This window comes from Zootoca vivipara, chromosome 15 (assembly GCF_965207765.1).
Source record: "Zootoca vivipara chromosome 15, rZooViv2.hap1.1, whole genome shotgun sequence".
Lineage (NCBI taxonomy): Eukaryota > Metazoa > Chordata > Lepidosauria > Squamata > Lacertidae > Zootoca > Zootoca vivipara.
This window is the reverse complement of record NC_142598.1, coordinates 3,988,572-4,013,862: the sequence shown is the minus strand read 5'-3', so window position 1 is coordinate 4,013,862 and position 25,291 is coordinate 3,988,572. Positions and strand designations below refer to the sequence as shown.

Here is a 25,291-nt window from a genome sequence, read left to right as displayed (position 1 = left end):
TGCTACTATCAGAGAGGTCAGAACTGAGTCCGTCTTTAGCTACAGCCACACTGAATGGCCTTGGACAAGTCACCACCTCCCATCCTCCATTCCCTACAAGTAATATGGGAATTCAAATGACCTACCTGATAACTATAGAAAGGACTACTCTATGACTGCTGTAACTACTGCTACTTCTACCACCACCACTTCTGCTACTACCATCTCAGCCACAGATTTCCCCCCTCATTTTTCTGGGCATTTCCAAACCACCCAGCAACTTGTCATCCCATTTCTGCTTCTATAGGCTGCCTCTGTTCATGCACCCAAGCACTGCATTCATTAGTTCTTTCTGCTGAAACAAGGCAGCGGGGAAATGAAATGCTTAGACCAGCATTAGAGGTCTCTCTCTCTCTCCCCCCAGGCATGAGCATCAGGGTGAAACCACCATGTCTTGGGATGGGGTAGGAGATAACCAGATGAAAGGTTTATCTTCAAGTCACTGCGAAAGCAAAGGAAGGGTTGGGCAAGGGGGAGGGAAGCCCTGGTGGGAGGCGTCCCCCCCATTATCTCATACCTGGGTCTGGATACGATTGAGGCCACGGAACCAAAGGATCTGGCCACGACGGAGTTCCCGTTCAGCATGGTCAATTTCCTCCTCGTCCTCCGCCATTTCCTCATCAGTGATCTCGTCCTTCCCAGGGCCATGCCCTGCCTCCTTCAAGCATTTCAGGTGGCTGGTGGGAATGGTGGCAATGACCTACAGAAGGGAGCAGGTGTCGCACATTTCAACATTTTCTCAGTAGAATAGGAGCCCTTCTGTGACTGCATAGCTTAAGCCAGGGGGGGTCAGCAAACTTTTTCAGCAGGGGGCCGGTCCACTGTCCCTCAGACCTTGTGGGGGGCCGGACTATATTTTGAAAAAAAATTATGAATGAATTCCTATGCCCCATAAATAACCCAGATATGCATTTTAAATAAAAGGACACATTCTACTCGTGTAAAAACAAGCTGATTCGTGGACTGTCCATGGGCCGGATTAAGAAGGCGATTGGGCTGGATCCAGCCCCTGGGCCTTAGTTTGCCTACCCATGGCTTAAGCACACAAGAGCTGAATCTGGTCGGCTAACTACTTGTTTCTTACGAATGCATGCCACTTTACTAAATTACATTAAATGAGAAGCCACTTTAGGAGTGGGGAATTTGGAGAGAATTATTAGCAGGACAGAAAAGGGGCACTCAATCATTTCCCATGTGACTTTCATCCATATCAACATCCCCCAAATCTGCCCAAACTCTCTAGCACCATCACCTCCAGAAGCAGCAAAACCAGGTTTTTTTTACAAGTATAAATTTGCTTGATCGCATGCGTTTGTGTGCAATGTTTGGTTACAATTCCCAAGATTCACAGTATCATTTTATTTTATTTTACAAAAAGATTCTAGCTCTTCAAGTGAGGCTTCTGGGGTTTCAGACGGTGGTGGATCACCTTGACCTCACAGTACTGGAGTCGCTGCAATTTACCCAGAGGATACGAGGGGCAAGGCCAGCATGCTGCAAGCACATCTGTGGGAGCACTAGATAGACTCCCTAGCGCCTTGTCCCTCTCTCAGTGACCCCTGCCAGAGGGGTCAGGTAAGAAGGCCCTCCACACTGCTCCACCTACTGCCCACAGTAGGTAGGGCCTGAGGGCTCCATTGCCTTCTGGGGAGTCCACTGAGGATCATATGCCAGTGCCCCAAAGGTGACCACCCCACAGCTCTAGTCAGCTCATTAACTGGACATAATAGAGCTAAACAAGGGTGCTGATTGGTGCTTCCCCAGTTTCAAGAGAACATGGCAGGCCTGTCTTTAGTATTTGACTATATGGTGGACTCTGACAACTCACAATAGGTAAAGGTAAAGGGACCCCTGACCATTAGGTCCAGTCGTGACTGACTCTGGGGTTGCGCGCTCATCTCGCATTATTGGCCGAGGGAGCCAGCGTACAGCTTCCAGGTGATGTGGCCAGCATGACAAAGCCGCTTCTGGTGAACCAGAGCAGCACATGGAAACACTGTTTACCTTCTTGCTGTAGCGGTTCCTATTTATCTACTTGCATTTTGACGTGCTTTCGAACTGCTAGGTTGGCAGGAGCTGAGACCAAGCAACGGGAGCTCACCCCATCACAGGGATTCGAACCGCCGACCTTCTGATCAGCAAGCTCTAGGCTCTGTGGTTTAACCACAGCGCCACCTGGGTCCCAACAACTCACAATAAGAGGTATAATAAACTCGATTTTCTAATCCTACACGGTTGCTGTGCAAGTGGGCATCAGTGGCTTGCAATTTCTCAGGACAGCAAGAAAGGGGTAAGAGGGTAGGACCAAACAGTGTGGATCAAACCTACCTATGCTGCCTCTGTGCACAGTCCTTCCTAAACATTAGTCATCCAGATCAGCATTTTGTTCCCAAGCCAGGGCCGGCCCACCCATGAGGCAGTTGCCTCAGGCAGTGCATATGCCCAGCTGCCTGCCTCCTTTTACTCCTCTGGCTGCCTCAGGCACATGCATGCAATGGCATTTTCCATTTTTCCCAGGGCAGCAAAACAACATAGGCCCAAGGCAGCCAAAATTCTGTGCATAGAAAAGCTAGTCTGTAACATATGTACATTATTCAAAGTAAGCATATTTGTGCTGAGTTTGCAAGATACATTCTGTTTCTGCAAGTCATAGGAAAGAGGCAGGATACGATCAGGACACTGAAACCATACTCACGCTTCTGAGATTTTACTGTGCATTTCAGTCCTATCTTTGCAGCCACAAGGGCTAGTAACTTGATTTTTTGTTTTTAAAAAATGAAAGCAAAGATTCTTAGGAAGCTGAGTTCTGCACTCTGCATCCAGCAGTTTTTCTGCACTTGTTTGGGATAGTGCAGTGTTAAACCCCGGCTGGGAAGTTTAAATGGTACGTGAGTGTGGGAAATCATCTTGAGCCAAAATAATATTTCAAGTTTTGCTAGATAGTCAAAGGTTAAAAGACACATGCAGTTCCCCTGTAAATTCCCAGAGAGGAATTCAGGTTCAGTCTCGTTTTGCCATGTAACTGAAGAGAAAGGATGCTTGTTCTGTGTTCTCCCGAGAGCAGATTTCATTTTTTATCTCAACCATTTATTTTATAACATAAAAGTATATTCTGCCTGTCTTGTTTTCACTGCTGTTTTCTGCTGGAACCGAGTCTGGAACTTTATGTAAGCAAACAATATTTTTATCCTGACATGGCTGGTGTGTGATTCTTTTGTTTAGAGGGATGAAAAGGGGAGGAAGGCCCAGCCTGCTAAATGATTATCCGTCCTGGATAATTATTAACAAGGTTAAGCAACCTCCTTGTCCCAGAAGTTTCTACATTTTATGCTGCATTCTGCTAACCAGACATTAAACTCACACAAGTGAGGAAGAGGAAGGCTTAATAATAAATAATATCCTATCCTACACTCCAAAACCATCCAATGATGAGCACAAATGAAGAAGTCAGAAGAAGGGTTTTCTTACCTGTCCCCAGACAAGCTCCCCAAAACCCACAAAGAGACACCAGAGCCATTGCTGCGCATTCAGTGGCGAACAGCTGAACGGTTTCCCCCCAAACTGCACAATGACGATCTGTGGGGGGAAGAGAGGCAGAATGAGACAAACTCCTGTAGAGGGAGGCCCACCCTTTGTTATCTATACATGCTGTTGGAAAAGGGTGGGCTCATGGGGTTGGTGGCCAGGCAGGACTGCATATACCGGTAGACAAAAGGAGAAAAAAGACTGGATCCAGGAAGATCAGAGTGGGCAATACTGGCAATGGGAACGGAGAGCACACAGCCAAGGGGGCTTAATACTGTCAATGGGACATTGGCAACAAAGGTGTTGTTATTATATTGGATTTCCACATAAAGGGCTAATCCGGATTAAGAGTCACCTTGGTTCCCAGGTTGAGAGAAAGGTGGGATACAAAGACATTAAATAAATAACTAAAAATCCCATGGGCTGGAATATTGATGATAATAACACTGTGCGGACACTGCAAAAAAAGTTGCATGCATGAGAACCAACCCCACAATAAAAACGTGTCTGGAAGGACCCCAAGTTGAAGGAAAGAGTCACAGATGTAAGAGCAGGGCAAGGAGAACCAGAGGTCTGGAGAGGACAACCATGAAGCCAGAGGAGCCAGAACTCTCTATGAGGCAGCCATATTGCTCTGAGGCAGAACTATGGAACTTGCTCTTCCCGTGTTCTTAACCAGACTGCCCACAGTCTTGTCCTGACTTTTTCAAGGGCTGCTGGGATATGGGGCTAGAGCAACAGATGTTTATTCCAGCTGTGTCTCATTGCTCACCCCTCAAGAGAAAGTGAAGCCTAAATACACACACACATATATATGCAGGTAGGTAGCCGTGTTGGTCTGGTATAGTCGAAACAAAATAAAAAAATTCCTTCCAGCAGCACCTTAGAGATCAACTAAGTTTGTCATTGGTATGAGCTTTCGTGTGCATGCACACTGTGTATCTGAAGAAGTGTGCATGCACACGAAAGCTCATACCAATGACAAACTTAGTTGGCCTCTAAGGTGCTACTGGAAGGAATATATATATGCAGTTGCACACACCTGTCTCCTTTTAACATTGCCTCCCCCTTTCCCTCCCTCTCTCATCTTCCTCACTTCCAACATTTATACAGTAAGCTCCTTGGGGCAGAGGACTGTCTGTTTTCCTCTTTGTTACTGAGGCTGTGTATACACACCACACCTTTAAAGCATATTCAAAACACATACTTTCCCTCAAAGAACACTGGACACTCGTTTACCGCTCACAGAGTTACAATGCCCAGCAACCAGGGCTTTTTTTGTCCAGCTGGAACTCACCAGAGCTCAGTTCCGGCACCTCTCAGATAGGTGCCCTTGCCATTCTAAGAGAACAAGGGAGGCATTGAGTCCTGGCACCTCTTTTTCTAGAAAAATAGCACTGCCAGCAACCCTTAACAAACGACAGTGCCCAGAATTCTTTGAAGTGGAAATGTGCTTCAAATGTTTAGTGTGTACACAACCTCAGTTAAGATGCCTGATATATTGATATAATAGCAACAAAAGCCTATGGGGCCAGGGGCCTATGAAACCTCATAAGACACGATAAGCCCAAGCAACACTGTATGATAACATTTATTATTAAAGCAAGAGTGTGTGAAAAGCCCAGTTTCTTAAAAACAAAACAAAAAACTAGCCAGCCAGCCAGCCAGCGACACACATTTCCATCCAGGTATTCATTCATCCATCTTGTCTTTCCCACCCCACCCCCAACTCAATCCATTTAGACCAGGCCTGTACCTGTATGCAAAAGGTTCCCAGCACAATACTGCAGAAAATGGGGTTGCCAAAAATGCCATCAAAGACATTGCGCTCGCCGTGAATTTTGCGGGCGTTGATTTCATTGAAGAGCTGCATCATGACAAAGGTGTTGAAGATGATGGTGTAATGCTCCGAGGGCGGGGAGTGCAGGGGGGCATTGCGGCCGCTGTCAATGTCAAAGAAAACCTCACCTGTGGGTGAGGAAGGGGGCGTGTAAAGCAGTGCGTCACAGAGAAGACACTACACCCAGCAAACCAAGCCTCTCCCCTCCTCCCTCTTCAAACGGTGGACCCAGACCCACCCACCCCTCCCAACTCCAGTTCAGTGTCCTGAGAACCCACCCACAAAGAGGAGGGTGAAGATGATAATAAGCTGGTAGACAGCGTGGCCCAAAATATTCTTCATCATGGTGCGGGAAATGAGGGGTTTGTTCCGTCCGTACGGCTTGCGCAGCAGCAGGGCCTCAGTGGGGGGCTCGGTGGCCAGAGCCAGGGATGCAAAAGTGTCCATAATCAGGTTAACCCACAGCATCTGCACTGCTTTGAGCGGAGAGTCCTGCAAGAGAAGTTGAGATGAAGGGGCATTGCGGTATTGGAACGTCAGGTATTTTATGGGCAGGGGTGGCATTTTGATGGCAATGACATTGTACGGACGCTGTGAAAAAACATGCATACATCAGTTCCACAAAACCACTTCCGCTTCCCCACGGAGGTGGTGTTGTGGGCTGGCCCCCGAGCAAATTCTCGCGATGGGGGCTGAGAGCTCAGCCCCCTCGCGAGGTGGGAGTTCCCGCCTCCGTCAGATCCGGGGCGGCCAATAGGGTCGGCCGGGATTTGCGTCTTTTAAACCGGCCGGAGGCGGGAACTCGGCCTTTCCTGCCCCGGCTCCCAACCCGAACGGATCACCCGCCCACCCACCCTTTAGGCTAGGCAGGTTAGGCCGATGCTGCTATGGACTTTGGTTGGTCGCCTTGGTTGGCCGGGGGGCCTGGTAGGACTTTTCCCACTTGGGCTAGCCAAGCTGGTTTTTCCGCCTACCTCATAGCAATTCGTCACAACTTGGTTTTGCGGTTAGGCATTGGAAATTTGCATAAAAGAAGAAGGGGGGGCAGTTTGCGTCATCCTCTGCCCAGAAATTGGAGAAGTAACTCCGTTAAAGGGGTTCCGGGGGCGGTAGCTTTGTCCTGGGCCTACGGAGGACAGGGCCTTATGGCACCCCCCAACGGTGGCCACAGGAGGTGTTCCAGTAGATGTACATCACTGGGTTCCTTTCTGGTGGTTAATTTCTCCCAGACTGTAACACACGGGTTACAGTCGGATGTAGCCGGTTAGGTTCCAATGCCTAAGCCAATACCGCTCATCATTCGTAACCAATAAAGTTGTGGCCTTTTCGCCCACTTATATTTATTCACTGTGTCTCGTGTCTTATTTCACGTGGAGGGAGGGGCATTGCCACACAATAGGCTCCTCTATCTGGAAATATCCAGTGCCATCAGGAGAACGGGGTGGGAACTCCATATTTGTCTTGAAATAGGTAGTTCTGCCCTGAGGGTTTGGAGAGCTGTTGGAAGTCAGAGTAGTCATTGGGTCAGGAAGTCCTTAGACTAGATGGGCCAATGGTCTAAGGGAGCCTCATATGCTTGCATGTCTTTTGGTTCAATCCACTTTGCATGGGTTTGTTAGGGCATGGAAAGCAATGAACTGGACTGGTAATCATCTACAGCATTAGTTCAATCCAGAGAGAATTTACAGATCAAATTTGGAGGTGTTTCCTCATGCTGTTCCTGTCTGCTAAAAACTCCCCTGTTAAGGGTGCTGGGTTTGTTTGTTTTTTTGTCTCTGAAATATTCCTGATTCAAAACCACGAAGCAGTGGTTCTCTTTTCATTTATCCTTCAAGACAAATGGGCCTTACCTCACAGATGGAGCCTGGGAAGCAATTACTCCCAAAGGACCAGTTTACTCACCCCCAGAATTCTCCCCACTTTCTCAACATTCTGCTCAGAACATGGAGCTGGGGCCTCAAATCTGCTTCCTGCCTGGTTCTCAAGTATGTTCTTATAGGAGAGCCTGACTTGATATTCTTGCAAGAGCCATGTATAATAGAGCAGCTGGATTCAGGATTTCTCTCATGTCAGCTTAACCCAGGGGTCTGCAAACTTTTTCAGCAGGGGGCCGGGCCACTGTCCCTCAGACCTTGTGGGGGGCCAGACTATATTTTGGAAAAAAAATATGAACGAATTCCTATGCCCCACAAATAACCCAGAGATGCATTTTAAATAAAAGCACACATTCTACTCATGTAAAAACATGCTGATTCCCGGACAGTCCGCGGGTCAGATTTAGAAGGCAATTGGGCCGCATCCGGCCCCCGGGCCTTAGTTTGGAGACCCCTGGCTTAACCTCTCTGCTCCTCAGTCATTTGTTTTCCATGCACCTTACCATCATTCTCCCCATATCATAGCTGTCAAGTTTTCCCTTTTCTCATGAGGACGCTTATTCAGCATAAGGGAATTTCCCTTACAAAAAGGAAAAACCTTGACAGCTATGCCCCATATGGCTACTCTTTTCCAGAAAGGCTATGAGATACACCTACAACTCCCAAATGTGTAATTTCCTAATTTCCGGGCAACATTAGCTATGTCCAGCAAGCATTTGCTTAAACGTGCAGTTGAACAGGGATGGGAGCAGGGACATACATACAAGGGACATATAAGCACCCCTACCCTCAATGTCTCAGGGCACACACGTCAGATCTCTATGCAGGTTGGTGAACAGGGTTTACACACCTCAGAAATGGTCCCCCCCCCATAATCAGGAAGCCTAATATCGCTGGCTTCCACTTGTGGGGAAGTTTCTAAGCACGTCCCATCAAACACACTCAGAAATCCTCTCCCGGGGCTGGCTGAGGTTGGCGGGGCAAGTGTTCTCTTCCTCCTAATGGGCCAGCCTCCTCTGGGCCTTGCCACTACTGCACAGCAATGAAGCCTACCTGTGTGATGCAGGCGCCAGTGAAGGCCACAATGACTGCCACCACATTGACCGTGAGCTGGAACTGCAGGAATTTGGATATGCTGTCATAAACGTTGCGCCCCCACATCACTGCCTTCACAATGCTGGAGAAGTTGTCGTCAGTCAAGATGATGTCAGAGGCCTCCTTTGCCACATCAGTGCCTGCTATGCCCTGAGAATGGCACAAAATGAGGGGTACACAAAATGAGGGTAAGAATCCTCAACCATCTCTCTCCCTTGGGCCCAGTGGGTCAACTTTTTAATAGAACTTTAGCCTCACTGATGCACAAGGACCAAGCCAGCAATTCAGAGAAGGACTTCTTCTGCAGGAGCTTGAATTGATTCTGCCTTCATCGTCTCTTGTTGGAAAAGATGTAACCTGTTAAGTTCTTCTGCCAACAACACAACCACAAATTTCATGCCTTTCTCCACCACTTCCTTTCCTCTTGGATGTCAAGATTTACCTTGCCAGAAAACTCTGAACACTTTCAAAACTTGACTGCTGGGAATAGAATACATTGTGGGTGGTAACCAGGCAGGTAAATTAGTTGCATTTTCCCCAGGATAATAAACGAGGCTTAAGATATGTCACACAACTAACTTCTTCAATTGATTTCAATGGGATCTGTGTTCAACTAACAGGTTAGTCTGCATCCATCCCTTTGCACATTGAAGCATGGAGTTTCATTTGCTTTATAATTAATCAGATTGCGGTATTTGTGTTTCATCAGGTAGCTGCATTTTAATTGCCTATTCAACATTAAGTCTTCATTTACTTTACATATCACACATCTACAGAACATATCAATAAACTTAAGGGATAGCAACGATGTTAACAAAGAATAACTGCTCACCTGGGGCTCTGGGTGGGCGACATCTGCCACATGGCATGGCTGTGGTGGGCCCAGAGAGGCCGCCACCTTCTTCTGCGGCCAAGGGGAGGGGTTGGTCACCTGGTGACACCCCACCTCCAGCTGCGACAGTCTTTCAGGTATGGGCAGGTAATTGCCAAAAGGCCAATCAGGGGCAGGGGCTTGGGGGCTGCACCAGCCCATTCCGAGTCTATTTAAAGGAGTGGCAAGGGGCAGGCCACCCTCTTGCTTGATCCTTCCTGGATTTTCCCAGCCACCCACCCTGTCTCTTAGGGCCTGCTCAAGTGGGGAATGGGCATGTGGTATATGGACCTTGCTATGGTTTATTTAGTTGCCATATTCAAGGCCAGGAAAGAATTTTCTTCTGCAAGAAAATTGGCTGGCTTGCCGGTTTTTGCCTACCTCATATCAACCGTAACAACTTTGGCGGATAAGGCATTGGGCTGGATCCTTAGTCACTGGAGTACCCCGTTAGAGGGGTCCAGGAGGGGCGGCTCTGTCCAGCAGTCCACAGGGGGCCCAATGGGCCAATACACTTCACCCCATGGTGGCCTGTGCGGGGTCATGGCACCCAATCCATGTTGGGGGCAACTCCCCAACACAGGCTGACCCCACCATATGGAATATGGAACATATTTTAACCTCTCCTTTCTCTTTTGCAGCCTGCCTAACCATCACTCTGACACTAACCTCTCATTTCCCTCTATATCCCACATGTTTTGCTCATCTACATTACTCCCACAATACACTAGGTGTGTATTATCTTAGTTTGATCTATTTAAAATTTAAAACAACATAGAAAACAAATTTTAAAATAAAGGGTGTGATGCATTCTACCTAATGGGAGATATAAGAGAGCACTGCAGGATTTCACCACTGAAGCATTCCAGAATGGTATTCATATTTCCCCCAAATTATCTGTCTTAAAGAAACCAACCAACCTATGTTTGCTGTTTTCTTCTATCTATGACTGGTGTGGGATAACCAGCCTCATATAATTAACATGCTTAAGTCTAATTAATACCATAGAGTAAGCTGTCCTACCAGGCTTAGCTGTGTCCACTTCCCTTACCTTGGGAGGAAATAGGTAATCAGGCCTATTGTTCTTCTCTAGTCTACCTGAGAAGCTCAGGGTGTGAGGAGGTTTAAGGGGGCATCTCTTACCATGGCAAAACCCACATCGGCCTTCTTGAGTGCTGGTCCATCATTCGTCCCATCACCAGTGACAGCAACCACCTGGCGCTGGTCCCCGATAGTGCTGTCGATTATGCCTTCAAGGGCAAGAATGTGGGTTAGCTAGTAGTGACTGAGCTACGCATCCAAATAAATACCAGTGACTTTACAGAGAAGTTTGCATCCATATATGGGTAAGACTTGCATAGGTAACCTGGTCTACATATCTGGAGTTCACCAGCAGAAAATAATGGGACCCCATGACAGCCCTGACTCCCACCACCCCATTTTGCTCTCTCCTGCATTGACTAAGGGCAATGAGACTGGCAGTCTCTTACCTTTCACCAAGGTGTGTTTGTCGGTGGGTGACGATCGAGCCAGAACCCTCAGTTTGGGCCAGATTTTATCAAGACGTTCTTGTTCTATCTGCAGGGCAGAGAGGCAGAGACAAGTAAGAACTACTCACTAATAAAGTGAAATAAATTGCCTTCTATTGAGTCCATGTGAGGCTCAAACCCATGGCCCCAAGATTAAGAGTCTCATGCTCTCCCAACTGAGTTGTAGGCGTGTGTGTGTGTGTTTCAGGAGAACCCCTAGAAGAAGAAAAGCCACAAACCAGAATGGTCCCCTCCACCCTGGAATTTTTGGAGCACCACCATTCCAAATAATTTATTCAGTCACCTCTCCCTTTTCATTGCGGATCCGCCGGTTGAACTCCTTTCCTTCTAGGCACAAGAAGTCCTCTCCCGGCTGGATGATGCCACACTTGGCGGCAATGGCCCGGGCTGTGTTTATGTTGTCTCCTGTCACCATGCGAACTGTGATGCCGGCACGTTGGCATTTGCGAATGGCATCTGGCACCTGCAAAGGAGGCACAGGGCTCACGTTGATTTTCTGCAATTCAACATGTTTGCTGAGCGATCACTTGCCCCCATAATGAAACTGCTCCCTCTCATGCATGAAAGAGTTAACCTGAGCCCTGAGCTCAAGTTACCAGAGTGGATCAGTCTTTGCTTCCCCCCACCCCTGTCTTTTCTCTTAGTGCTTCCTGGAACAAACAAGAAGCCATGCGGTCATGGCTCTCAAGTGAACTGAAGGCACATTGACCTTTCCTCTGCTCTTTCTGGGCATGGTCTATGCTTTAAAGCTCCATGTCTGAGCACCTTTTCCCCCTCTAGAACTTTCCCCGCAAAAACCCAGTCTTTAAACCTCAATTGGTGCAAATGTCAATCCGTGGAAAATCTGAATTTACATTTGCTCCAATAGAGCGCTAAAGAGTGGGGTTTTGCAGGGAAAACTCCAGGGCAACAACAGAAATGCACAGAAATGCACAATGCACAGCTTTTAAATGTGGACCTGTACCTGGAAAGAGCAGGGGGAAATGTTAAGTGTGGATAAGCCCTGAATCTATCTAAAAGGAGATTTTGCAGCCTGCATCTGTGCTAACCTAAAGATTGCATGAGTCTTTCTTTAAGGAAACCAAGTACTTTTCTTTTAAAGTAGTTTGGAACCTTTTCTAATCTTTGTTTTACTGCTGGGGAATGGAGACTTGTTCTCTTTGACTTCTCGAAACTCCATGAGTAAAATATTTGCTTTATTTGCAAAGCTAAGGGCTTGTCCACACTTCCTCTTATCACACTGCTTTCACCTGGGGAATACTGCTCTTTAGAGCTCAATCAGAGCAAACAGCAATTCAGGTTGTCTGTGGATTTCTGTTTGTTCTGATTTAGAGCTAAAGAGCAGGTTTTTCCTGGGAAAAGAACAAAGCAAGACTCAAATGGAAAACATGTTGGACCTGTTCTTTCTAGGCATGGGACAAACAGACATGTAGATTAGCCCTTTGTGACTTTTTTCTACCCATAGTATCTTCATGGGGAACATTTGTTTAAAGGTGGATGAGGACAGATACAAAATCTACACAAGTTTTAATGTCCAACAGGTATAACATTAGGCTTTGATCCCTGGGCACCCCAGGGATATTACAGTGGTATCTTGGTTCTCAAACGAAATCCATTCCAGAAGTCCATTCGACTTCTGTAACGTGTGAAAACCAAGGCGTAGCTTCTGACTGGGTAAGCGCCCTGGAAACAATAGCCGACAGCCGCACTGGATGTTCGGCTTCCAAAAAACATTCGAAAACTGGAACACTTACTTCCGGGTTTTCAGTGTTTGGGAGCCGAAATGTTCGAGTACCAAGGCGTTTGAGAACCAAAGTTACACTGTACTCAGATATTACTTTCTGAAAGTGCTACGGCACCTTCAGGGGAAATAGTAACCTGATATTTTTGGCAAGAAACCAGCATGGGCCTCAATTTGGATCAGTCATGAAATCTGGATCAGGGTTATGCACAGCTGCTTTTTCCTTCAAAATAAAGTAGCCAGCTTGATAATGGGTTGTTTTTTTTAAAAGTGTCTTCATGATTATCTATATCTGTTTGAGAATAGGTTCTGCTGTTAAAATGAAGTTAGTGCTCAGATTAAAAATAAATGAATGTCCCACCAGGACACAAGTCTGTCTGGGAGTCACACCCTTCATCTCAGAAACACTTCACCAAATCCAGCAGTGGCATCATCCCAAAGGTGGCATTGCTCTCAAAAGGACAGGGATGAGGCAGGGCAAGGAGAAGTTGAGGTTGGAGGAGCTGTGGGCTGCTGCTGCCACCAACCTGAAGCTCCCCTCAAACTCGCTGTCACCTCACGGCAGCTGGGAAGATACCACTGTCTCCGTCACCCCTCATGAACTACCACTGTCCTAATCACAGGTTTGTAGGGGCTGGTTGTAGTTACACTGACTAATGGCAAACACTCTTCTTTTCTTAATGGCAAGCATTCTTCACATGTTTAGCAACATGCCGTTCATTCATATATTCCAGGACTAGCATTGAAAATAGATTTGGGGTTGTAATCAAAACAAAACCTCTGGCTCAAATGAAGACCTGAGTGGAGCTTCAGTGGTCTGACCCATGAGGCAAGGTGAGGTGACCACCTCAGGTAGCAGGATCTACTGCAAAGTCTTGGCGAATCGGAGGTGGTGCTGGTCTCCTCCCACCCTTGTTCCCAATGTTGATATTTATTCCCCCTTGTTCCTGATGTAGATCATTCTCTGGCAGGGAGGACGCCATTTTATGGTTCATTTCAGGTACCAAAATGTCTTGGGCCAGCCTGGTCTGCATGACCACAGTCTCAAATCATGTTCCCCTATCCATAAATCCTATTGTACCAACAAAGCCTTTGCCAGTACAGTACAGTGGACTATATTACTTTCTCCTGAAACCAATCATTCGATGAGCAGGGCCTTTACATTTAGACCAGAGCAGTTTCTTTGCACAAGGAATCCATATTCTGTAGCAAATTAATCCAAATTCTGTGCCATGTAAAGCTGACTTCTATACATTACTCAAATGAAGGAAATGGGCACAAATTTTCTTAAATTTGCAAGTTATTCTGCTAATTTTGCTAATAATGGGAATTCCTTCTCCAACTACTGGAAATCAGTTAGCTTATTCTCTGGCTTCTAAAATTTCAGTAGGCATTGCCAGTCATGCCTTTGCTGCCATGAGAGCTAGAAACATGACCCCCCCTTTTGCCTAAAAATAAAAAAGCAGAAATTCTTAGGACGCTGAATTTTGCAACACATTCTGGGTTGTTTTTGTTGTTGTTGTTGGGCAATTCAGCAGAATTGCAGCATTCGTGGAGCGTTAGCAAAGTTCTCCCCGGGTTCAAGTCCAACATACTATCTACTGTATCATGCAGGTGGTTGTAATCCATATTTTTGTCATTGTTATTAGCAGGCAGGACAGAACCCAGGGGTCCTGTCTGTCTGAGATCTTAGAACTGGAATCAATTCTCCTCACCCAGAAAACACTCAGGATGGGCTGTGAGTCCCAAGGGATGGACAGAGATTTGTTCACAGAAAAGGCACCCTAGTTTAGCTGTTACCTCAGGCCGCACGGGGTCCTCAATTCCCACCACAGCAATGCACGTCAAGTCTATTACAATATCGTTCTCACTGTCCCATTCGGGCTCCTTCCCTGCTGGGAAATCGCGGTAGGCTATGCAGATAGTCCTCAGTCCATCGCATGCCATGGGCTCTATCACCTTCTTTACCATTTCATCTCGGTCACGGGGCCGGAAGGTGCGTAACTCCCCATTACTGTTGAGAATGTTTGTGCACCTGGAAAAGGGGTAAAGAGGGACAGTTGACAGAGGATTCTTTTCTCTTGAAAATGCAGCTTTGCCACACATGATATGCAGCGGCTTGGTCCACCAGGCTCCTTATTACTTGCGCCTGAAGGGGTGCCGCAGGGTTCTATCCTAGGCCTGTTGTTGTTCAACATCTTAATACACAACTTGGATAGAGGAATTGAGGTGATACTCCTCAGATTTGCAGATGACCTTCAACTGGGGGCGGGATAGCTAATGCCACAGAAGACGGCATCGGAATTCAAAAGAACCTTAACAAACTGGAGAACTGGGCTGAAACTAACAATATGAATTGCAATATAGGGTCAAAGGTAAGGTTTTACACTTAGGCAGGAATAACCAGCTGCACAAATCTAAGATGGGGAACACTTCCAGTGCGATTGTTGTTGCTGGCGTCCATCTGTCTCGATAGACAATGGAGTGCACCTCCAGGGGTGGTCAAACTGCTGGAGAATAATAGCATCTGCTGTGGCTGCAGAGACCAGGCTCTGACTTCTGGACATTCTCAATGGTCTCACTGCCTTCTGAAGTAAGGCAACCTTCTCAGTACAGTATTGTACTGACATCCAGTAGTCCAAAAGTGCCCTGAAATTTCTTTTCCCCATGTGAAGACCTTTTTATTTGCCTTACAGTGGTGCCTCGCTAGACGAATTTAATTCATTCCACGGGTCTATTCTTATAACGAAAACTTCGTCTAGCGAATCCCATAGGAATGCATTGAATTTTTTTGATTTTTTTTTTTTGCCCATAGGAACGCATTAATTGAATTTCAATGCATTCCTATGGGAAACCGCGATTCGCTAGATGAATTTTTCGTAAAATGAATTCGTCTAGCGAGGCAACGTCCGCTAGAAAAATCCTTTCTTTAAGTGAAAATTTCGTCTTACAGGGCGTTCGTTAAGCGAGGCACCACTGTAGTTCTTAAAATATACCGTAATTTGACACTGTTTTATCTTACTGAGTTTTTTGTGTCCCCTAACATCACCGCCATTAGTGTTGTATACTTCTCTGCGGCTTTCTTGTTTTAGTGAAATTTGCTCTTTTCATTGGTTTTAAATTGTGAGCGACTCTGAAAGCATTTTTGGAGTTGAAGAGCAGGGTAGAGATGCTGCCAAATGACTGCATGATACTGTACATACATTATCCTGTATTCTCAAGTGTTGTTGTTATGCTGGTGCAAATTTCAGAGCTGGAATGAGCACTCAACTAATTCCGGGGCAGTAACAACAACAACTTGTGTGGGCATCATTTAACCTCATACAAGGGAGCGCAGACTCACTTTTTAAGGACGATTTCAGAAGCGCCTTTGCTGAAGAGGCGGTAGCCGCCATCAGGCATGCAAATGACGGTGCTCATGGATTTGCGGACAGAATTAAAGGTGTAAACCTTGTAGAGCTTCTCCTCAGGGATCTGTTCACGCACAGGCTGGTAGTCACGCCGCAGGCCAAGCACAAAGCCCAGCAGTGAACACTCCGTCTTATTGCCGACCTGGCGTGGCAGGCCCCCTTCTTTCTCTGGAGGCTGAAGGAAGCAGAGAATAAGAAAGGAGAGCCTCATTCTTCAGTTCTCCAAACCTCATCCGTTTCCCCTGCCTATGGGCTGAACTAAATTTTTTGGGATCCCCCAACCTCAGCCCTGCAACAGGCCTTGAATCTGGAGGCATATCTACGCTTCACATTTATACTGTGGCTTCCTCTCTGCATGGTTTTTTGGGAACTGTAGTGGGTTACAACTTTCTGATCAAAAGTTCTTAGCGTCCTCAAACTACAATTCCCAGGGTTACTTGGGGAGCACAACAACAGAAATACAGCTATGAAACCAACGTAAGTATGCAGAATGCAGGTGAGGAGACTTGAATCCTCCCCAAATCCTCTGTCTACCTTCCTGCAGGCCCTCTTCCTTACTATTTTATTTACGTTTATGGTTATCATTGCATTTATTCATTGCCTACTGGTGGCGCTGTGGGTTAAACCACTGAGCCTAGGGCTTGCTGATCAGAAGGTCGGCGGTTCGAATCCCTGTGACGGGGTGAGCTCCCGTTGCTTGGTCCCAGCTCCTGCCAACCTAGCAGTTCGAAAGCACGTCAAAATGCAAGTAGATAAATAGGAACCGCTACAGTGGGAAGGTAAATGGCGTTTCCATGTGCTGCTCTGGTTCGCCAGAAGCGGCTTTGTCATGCTGGCCACATGACCTGGAAGCTATACGCCGGCTCCCTCAGCCAATAATGCGAGATGAGTGCGCAACCCCAGAGTCGGTCACGACTGGACCTAATGGTCAGGGGTCCCTTTACCTTTACTACATAAAATATATCAGCGTTACTTACAATTATGAAAGCATGTGTAATACAAAAGTAAAAAACACATCAGAAAGATAAAAGAGCATTATTGCTCATCCTGTTTTAACATAAAAAAGAAAAATCCTATGCCAGTCTACTAGACACTTTTTATTCTAACTGGGTTTATATCCTGTACTGGAGCCTTCTGGGGGAAAAGGTGTTTGGGAAGCAGATTGCAAAGAGGTAAACCCAAGGAATCAGGAGGGTTCAGATTCTCTCTCTCACTCATATGCCGTACCAGCTCTTAAAACTGATGTCTCTCCCTTGCTTTATAAATGATGGGGGCAGCAGATATAATGTCCAAGAGATTGAAAGAAGTTTTAAATCAAATAATACATAAGGATCAGGCTGGTTTTCTTCCTGGTAGACAGTTAAAGGATAATGTAAGACACATAATAGATGTAATAGAATATCTGGAGACCAAGATAGATAAACCAGCTGTTTTGATGTTTGTAGATGCTGAGAAAGCTTTTGACAATATATCTTGGCAATTTATGAAGAGGAATTTGGAATCAATGGTTGGGAAGAATACATTTGTGAATGGGATCGAGGCGATTTATTCAGAGCAAAAGGCAAGATTGATAATTAATAACACCCTAACAGAATATTTTGAAATCACAAAAGGAACTAGACAGGGCTGCCCTTTATCACCGTTATTGTTCATCATGGTCCTGGAAATATTATTGATCAGATTAAGAGACTTATCTACAATTAGAGGTATTAAGGTAGGTGCAAAGCAATTTAAAGTGAAAGCCTTCGCAGACGATTTAGTTTTAACATTGGAAAATCCAAAGGAAAGTGTTGCAGAAGCTATAGAAGTAATGGAGAAATTTGGCCAACTGGCAGGATTCAAATTAAATAGACAAAAAACCAAGGTTATGGCAATGAATATGATGAAAGAAGAAAAACAGGAATTACAGTTAAAACATGGACTCGACGTGGCTAAAAAGGTAAAATATCTGGGAATATGGATGACAGCAAAGAATATTAATCTTTATAGTGACAACTACGAACAAGTATGGAAGGAAATAAAGAAAGACCTGGAAAGATGGACTAATATGAAAATGTCATTCTCAGGAAGAATCGCAACAATAAAGATGAATGTATTACCTAAGATGTTATTCCTATTTCAAACTATACCTGTGGTTAAAGGTACGAGGCAATTCCAAGAGTGGCAAAAGATTTTATCAAGATTTGTCTGGCAGGGGAAAAAACCTAGAATAAAACATAAAATTTTGGTAGATAAGAAAGAAAGAGGTGGATTCGCCCTGCCAGACTTGAGACTTTATTATGAAGCGTCTTGTATCTGTTGGATAAAAGAATGGATAACTCTAGAGAATACGGACTTGTTAGATTTGGAAGGTTTTAACAATAGATTTGGATGGCATGCGTATTTATGTTATGACAAAAAGAAATCACATACCGGGTTTACGAATCATGTGATAAGAAGATCTCTATACGAGGTGTGGGAAAGAAATAAAAGGCTGTTAGAGACTAAAACACCCTGGTGGGTCTCACCAGCAGAGGTATTAACAGTTAAGAAAGTAAATATGGAGAAGAGGCGGGCCACGTATGAGGAAATCTTGACGAAAACTGAAAAAGGATGGAGTTTAAAACCTTTTGATGATATTAAAGGAGTGTTAACAGGATGGATAGAGTACCATCAAATAAATGATGTGCTTAAAGAAGATAGAAAAATAGGTTTTGAGGATAAAAGATCCAAATTTCAAATAGAAGTGCTAGAAGGCAAAACAAAGCTTTTGGCAAAGATGTATGATTTGTTGTTGGAGTGGTATACAAAAGATGAGTTGACAAAAGAAGTGATGATTAAATGGGCAAAAGATTTGGGGCATAATATTGAATATGATGCGTGGTTGAAATTATGGAATCAAACTTTAAGATTTACAGCATGTACTGCCTTGAAAGAAAATGTATATAAGATGATGTACAGATGGTATTTAACTCCAGTTAAATTAGCTAAAATGTATAGAATGAGTGACAAAAGTTGCTGGAAATGTAAAGAGAAAGATGGTGAATTTTATCATATGTGGTGGACATGCGAAAAAGTTAAAAGATTTTGGGAAAGTTTATATAACGAATTGAAAAAGATGTTTAGATATACTTTTCCAAAAAAACCAGAAGCATTTTTGTTAGGAATAATGGGAGGAGAGATTAGAAAAGAAGATCAAACACTGTTTATGTATGCAACAACCGCGGCTAGGACTTTGTTAGCCCAAAAATGGAAATTACAGGAATTACCTACAATTGTGGAGTGGCAGACAAAAATGATGGACTATGCTGAACTTGCTAGATTGACATGCAAGATTCGTGACCAGGGGGAGACAAGGTTTCAAAAGGACTGGAGTAAATATGTGGACTATATGGAGAAAAACTGTAGATCGTTAAATACTCTCGCAGGATTAAAATAAACCTTACGAATTGACCAATATGTCAAAAAGGAACTGCAAAAAAAAGGGAATTAACAAGAAACCCGCATGAAGGGAGGGGGGGAAGTCATAGCTCGGCGGAGCAAGGTAAAAGATGTGAATATAAGATTTTGTATAAAAGATTGGTTTTGTTAATTTGTTGAATTTGGAAAACTGGAATAAAATGTATTTTTAAAAAATAAATAAATGATGGGGGCAAAGTAACATTTACAGTGGACCAAGAGAATATGCCAGAGTCCTCCACAACATTTATGAGTTCCATCCCTCTGAGCTGCCCTAACATTCAAATGGCACCCAAAGGTAGTATTGCAGCATTGGCAAGTGTAGCCTAAGGCTGCAATGGGGCAATGGGGCATCCCCGGCCCCCACTCACTAGTATCTTGGTGGTGTAGGCACTGTTGATGGCGATGGCGTGCACTAGCAGGTCCAGATTCTTGGGTGTAAGGTTGCTGGGGTCAGGGGTCTCCTTGTAGTGAGTGTCACCCATGTAGGACTGCACAACGGTCATGCGATTGGTGGTCAAGGTGCCTGTCTTGTCAGAGCAGATGGCGGTGGCATTGCCCATGGTCTCACAGGCATCCAGGTGTCGAACCAGGTTATTGTCCTTCATCATTTTCTGCAGTCAAAGAATGAGATCAGGAGTTTAGCTGCACCCTAGTGTCTTCCTATAAGGTGCTGAGGGTGTGTGTGTTGAACCAAGACCTCCCACAGCAACATCTAGGCTGTCAGCTGACCCCACAGAAGACCCCACAGCTGACATCCCAAAATATGCAGAAGCACCAGCCATTCCTTCTAAGCATGTCAGGTAATCTGAAAAATGCTTCCCTTCAGGCAGCAATGCAGACTCTCTCTTGCTTTGCCTAACATCATACTAGCCCTGAACCTTTACGGCATGTATCTAATGCATTATTTGATCTCCAGCCTCTCCATGACTACATCTCCTGCTTCTGGGTCAGCCGACAGAGACCTTGAACCTGATGAGGACCAAGGGGAGCAGGACCCTCCAACGATCTTCATACTACCACATTTGGACATATTTGCCCCAGGTCTGGAGATACCTACCTACACCAGTTGCCCCTCTGCCCCTTATTTCCCACCCTAAGGTCAAGGAGCAATGGAGACAGAGAGCTGGGCAGGAACTTCAGAGATGCTGCTGAAATGCTTGGGTAGCTGCACATGAGGCTAACCAGGGGAAGGGGAAGTGCAGGGAGACAACTGGTTGGACCAGGGCCTGGAGGAAAGCCAGGGTGGAGTGGAGACTTGCCAAGGAGTGTGGTGGACTCGTCTCCTTCTTTGGAGGTCTTTAAGCAGAGGCTTGACAGCCATCTGTCAGGAATGCTTTGATGGCGTTTCCTGCTTGGCAGGGGGTTGGACTGGATGGCCCTTGTGGTCTCTTCCAACTCTATGATTCTATGATTCCTTTACAAGCTTCCAGTCTGAGCTGCTCCATTGCCGAAGCAACAAGACCCATCTAAGCTGCAGCCTTCCTGACCTGGGGAAATGGACACTCCTATTTTCCTGACCTGTAGCCTGTTCATGGCTATGCCTCCTGTCTAGCATATCTACGGCCTTATCAAGGTCAGGCCTTGGTACCTGCTGTAAGCTAGGCCCCAGGCCTGGCGCTCGTCTTGACTGAATCTAACAGATATTGTACTGAGGCCAGAGCAGAGACAAAACATAGAAGGACCATGCGTCTAACTCTCATTGAAGTCTATCAAATCAATGCTATACCTTAATTTATAAGAGACGACTATCAGAGGGCACTACTTTTGCCAACCTGGTATTTCAGAGATAACCTCATAGAATCATAGAATCGTAGAGTTGGAAGAGACCACAAGGGCCATCCAGTCCAACCCCCTGCCGAGCAGGAAACACCATCAAAGCATTCCTGACATATGCCTCTGCTTAAAGACCTCCAAAGGAGACTCCACCACACTCCTTCGTAGCAAATTCCACTGCCGAACAGCTCTTACTGTCAGGAAGTTCTTCCTAATGTTTAGGTGGAATCTTCTTTCTTGTAGTTTGAATCCATTGCTTCATGTCCGCTTCTCTGGAGCAGCAGAAAACAACCTTTCTCCCTCCTCTATATGACATCCTTTTATATATTTGAACATGGCTATCATATCACCCCTTAACCTTCTCTTCTCCAGACTAAACATACCCAGCTCCCTAAGCTGTTCCTCATAAGGCATTGTTTCCAGGCCTTTGACCATTTTGGTTGCCCTCTTCTGGACACGTTCCAGCTTGTCAGTATCCTTCTTGAACTGTGGTGCCCAGAACTGGACACAGTACTCCAGGTGAGGTCTGACCAGAGCAGAAAACAGTGGTACTATTACTTCCCTTGATCTAGATGTTATACTCCTATTGATGCAGCCCAGATTTGCATTGGCTTTTTTAGCTGCTGCATCACACTGCTGACTCATGTTGTCTCACACAGGAAGGGTACCAACCCTGTAATGTATGCCAGACACGGAAATTTTGATTCTTACCTTCACAGAATAGGCTAAGGAAATAGTGACGGCCAATGGGAGGCCTTCAGGGACAGCCACGACCAGGACAGTGACACCAATAATGAAGAACTTGACAAAGTACTGCACATAGACAGGGGTGCACTCAGCCATCCATGTCTTCCCATCGATTACAAATGTCTCAATAACAAAATACAGAACCAGGATGATGACAGTGATGGCCGACATCACCAGCCCTGGCAGGAGTAAGAGAAAGAAAGGGAAACGGACAGTCAGGTATGACAATTAGACCTAAGTCTGAGTACAGTGGTGCCTCGCTAGACGAATTTAATTCGTTCCACGGGGCTTTTCTTATAACGAAAAATTCTAGCGAATCCCATAGGAATGCATTGATTTTTTTTTGGATTTTTTTTTTTTTGCCCATAGGAACACATTAATTGAATTTCAATGCATTCCTATGGGAAACCGCGATTCGCTAGACGAATTTTTCGTAAAACGAATTCGTCTAGCGAGGCAACCTCCGCTAGAAAAAACCTTTCATTAAGCGGAAATTTCGTTAAGCAGGGCATTCGTTAAGCAAGGCAACACTGTACCTGTGATCACGCATCCACCCACACTTTAATAATATTCTGGCTCTAAAGCCAGAACATGAGGAATTGAAACTAATGCTGTGTAAACACAACATTTTATTCAATGCTCACTGAGATCTTGTTTTTTTTCTATCTAGTCTACACACATTCAGGACATATTGTACATTTTATGCCCCTGAAAATAGCTTTTCACAATTCCAAAAATAAAGGCTCAATGCAAATTGATTTTGCATTACACCCCCCCATCCATGTCCATTTGAAACTGGGTGGAGCCAGTCCCAGTAATGAGGGTGTATCCACACCTGCCTAACACAGTGGTACCTCGGGTTACAAACGCTTCAGGTTACAAACTCCGCTAACCCAGAAATAGTACCTCGGGTTAAGAACTTTGCTTCAGGATGAGAACAGAAATCGTGCTCCGGTGGCGCGGCGGCGGCAGCAGCGGGAGGCCCCATTAGCTAAAGTGGTGCTTCAGGTTAAGAACAGTTTCAGGTTAAGAACGGACCTCCGGAATGAATTAAGTTCTTTACCAGAGGTACCACTGTAATGTTGTGGGCATAACAAGGTCACAACTACCAATTCTTCATTCACCTGGGGCAAGTGCAGGAAGGAAAAGGTGTGGATAACCTAACTGAGGGATTTCAAGCACATTATCAAGGAATCCCACCTACCCTTGCGGACAGCAGGATCTAGAATTTATGTTGAGGATTAGCATGAATGATTCCAAATCCATATTAAAAAAACTATGTTTTTGCACTACAGATAGGAAGTGTGTCCACATCCTAAGTCTCCTTGCAAGGCCCCTTTGCACATTACTCATTCAGTCCCCAAAGACATGTCAGGTATTTTCTGCTAAGACAAGGGTTGATAGAAGCAGGCTAGCTAGAAAGGCAAAGGAACTAAAATGTTCAGAAACTTGGAAGGTGATGGGGTGGAAGAGAAAGAGGATCAACGGGTAGCCTCTTTTATATTGTTTCATATCTAAGTTGAGCAGTGAGAAACTGGGGGCAGCCTTCACAGTTCACAGATATTTTTGGAGAACTGAGCACTGGAGACTTGTTATTTACAAATACAGTATGCAAATTGATTTATGGAGGTGCCAGAGGAAGCAAACAGGTGATGAGTGCTGCCTCGCTGCAACAACTGAGTTTTTAACCACTTATCTGCTACCCAAATTCAAACTAAACACTATTCAGTTCTCTTTGTACACAAAGTTCTTTTGGCCATCCTCAGATCAGAAAAAAACACCTGATTTCCTACCTTCACCTTAGCGGGTTAGGTGTGATTTCTATTCTAGATAATTGAGGCAGCCAAGTGCCCATTGTCTCCTCCCAGTGACCAGACCAGGCAGATCTACTATGAAACTAATGAAGCTTAAGCGTCAGGGTCAGCTAATCCCTGAGGGACTCCAGAAGCTACTTTAGTGCACATTGCTTAAAAAAATGGGTCTAGTACAACTCAAATTTATTAATTTTTTTGCTGTATATACAGTATTTCAAAACCCCCAAGTTTGAGTCCGTAGCACAGATGTTGTAAAGGTGGATTGTGTTAAGTTGGCTGGTCTGCTGTGGTTCATGTAATTCTTCCCTCCTTTTTAACACAGGTCAAGGCCGCTGAGATGAATAACAATGAGTTCATGAAAATAATAATAATAATAATAATAATAATAATAATAATAATAAATTTATACCCCGCCCATCTGGCTGGGTTTCCCCAGCCACTCTGGGCGGCTTCCAACAGAAAAATAAAACACAGTAATCTATTAAACATTAAAAGCCTCCCTGAACAGGGCTGCCTTCAGTACTTAAGTGGATACCAAAAAACGCACTCACAGAAGATTTGCGGAGATCTGCCATGGAACAACCCCATTGAAGAAGATAACAGTGGTTACCTGGACCTTGTTGCTGGTTGTAAAGCCCCCCCTAATAGTTCAAGCTTCAGGCCCCCCAAAATGTAGGTCCACCACTGGACCAGACCACGCAAGGCTTAAGGAGAGACCCATTTCTCGGCAGACAACATTCTTAATTAAAAGAGTTCTCAAAAATGGGGCAGGTCAATGATGCTTTGGCATCACCACCCCCAGTCCATATGGAAAAATACTGTGTGTCAAATTCAGCTTCCTGAGAATCTCTGTTTCTAGTCCTTGTTATGGTTATGAAGATATGCCTCAAAGTAGCCAATGCCTGCTGAAACCTCAAAAGACGGAGGGGAAGCTGAATATGATTTTCATTGCTTCTGGTTGGCGCTCTAAAAACCAGGACATTTCATTTCATTGCCCCTCCCAAACATTGCTAAAACCTGAATGAATGATCAAAAGTGTAAAAAGTGAGAAATAAATCATTCAAAATAAAAGGAAATAAATTCATGCAGTACTTACTTTTGTTCTTCTTCTTTTTTGGGGGGGGGGGGAAGAGGAATTCATTTCTTTTTGTCATGCAGAGCACAAAGTCCTAGCTGCATCTTGTTTCCCACCCCCTAAGAAAGGCCACCCTCCTGCTATTTCTCAACAGGGGTAGCTCCACTTGGTTCTGTGACACAGCATCCCAACATACCTGCTTTCCCGATCTGCACCGCCAGTTTGGTGAGCTTCCCTTGCAGAACAGATTTCTCTTTTTTGGGCACACTGGCTTTCTTCTTTTCTCGCTCTTCCATCTCGCCACCCTCTGCACTTTTCAGGGGTTGCATCTCCATGGCAACTGCCCCATCCTGCTTTTTGGCTGCAGAGAGAGAGAGAGGGGGGGGGGAGCAAAACACTGGTTCACCCATAAGGGAAGAATATTTGTCCCACCCTAATGTCATATTAATCCTACAGCTAGGATTGACACAAAACGAAACAAAAACAAACAAGCCGT

General features: G+C 45.2%; 1 protein-coding gene across 3 annotated transcripts in view; it reads right to left on the bottom strand.

The window, feature by feature from the left end:
- The window catches only part of ATP2B3 (ATPase plasma membrane Ca2+ transporting 3), a 134,032-nt gene that overhangs the window by 25,372 nt on the left and 83,369 nt on the right, over positions 1-25,291 (bottom strand). For all 3 annotated transcript variants that reach the window (XM_035097072.3, XM_035097074.3, XM_088658692.1), the window contains exons 9-21: positions 24,992-25,156; positions 21,871-22,085; positions 19,755-19,997; positions 15,879-16,120; positions 14,336-14,570; positions 11,078-11,257; positions 10,735-10,822; positions 10,388-10,494; positions 8,332-8,523; positions 5,683-5,896; positions 5,321-5,532; positions 3,508-3,615; positions 557-739 (exon numbers count right to left, since the gene is read on the bottom strand). In XM_035097072.3, coding sequence (XP_034952963.1) covers positions 557-739; positions 3,508-3,615; positions 5,321-5,532; positions 5,683-5,896; positions 8,332-8,523; positions 10,388-10,494; positions 10,735-10,822; positions 11,078-11,257; positions 14,336-14,570; positions 15,879-16,120; positions 19,755-19,997; positions 21,871-22,085; positions 24,992-25,156 — 2,384 coding nt within the window. The remainder of the gene's footprint in view (positions 1-556; positions 740-3,507; positions 3,616-5,320; positions 5,533-5,682; positions 5,897-8,331; positions 8,524-10,387; positions 10,495-10,734; positions 10,823-11,077; positions 11,258-14,335; positions 14,571-15,878; positions 16,121-19,754; positions 19,998-21,870; positions 22,086-24,991; positions 25,157-25,291) is intronic.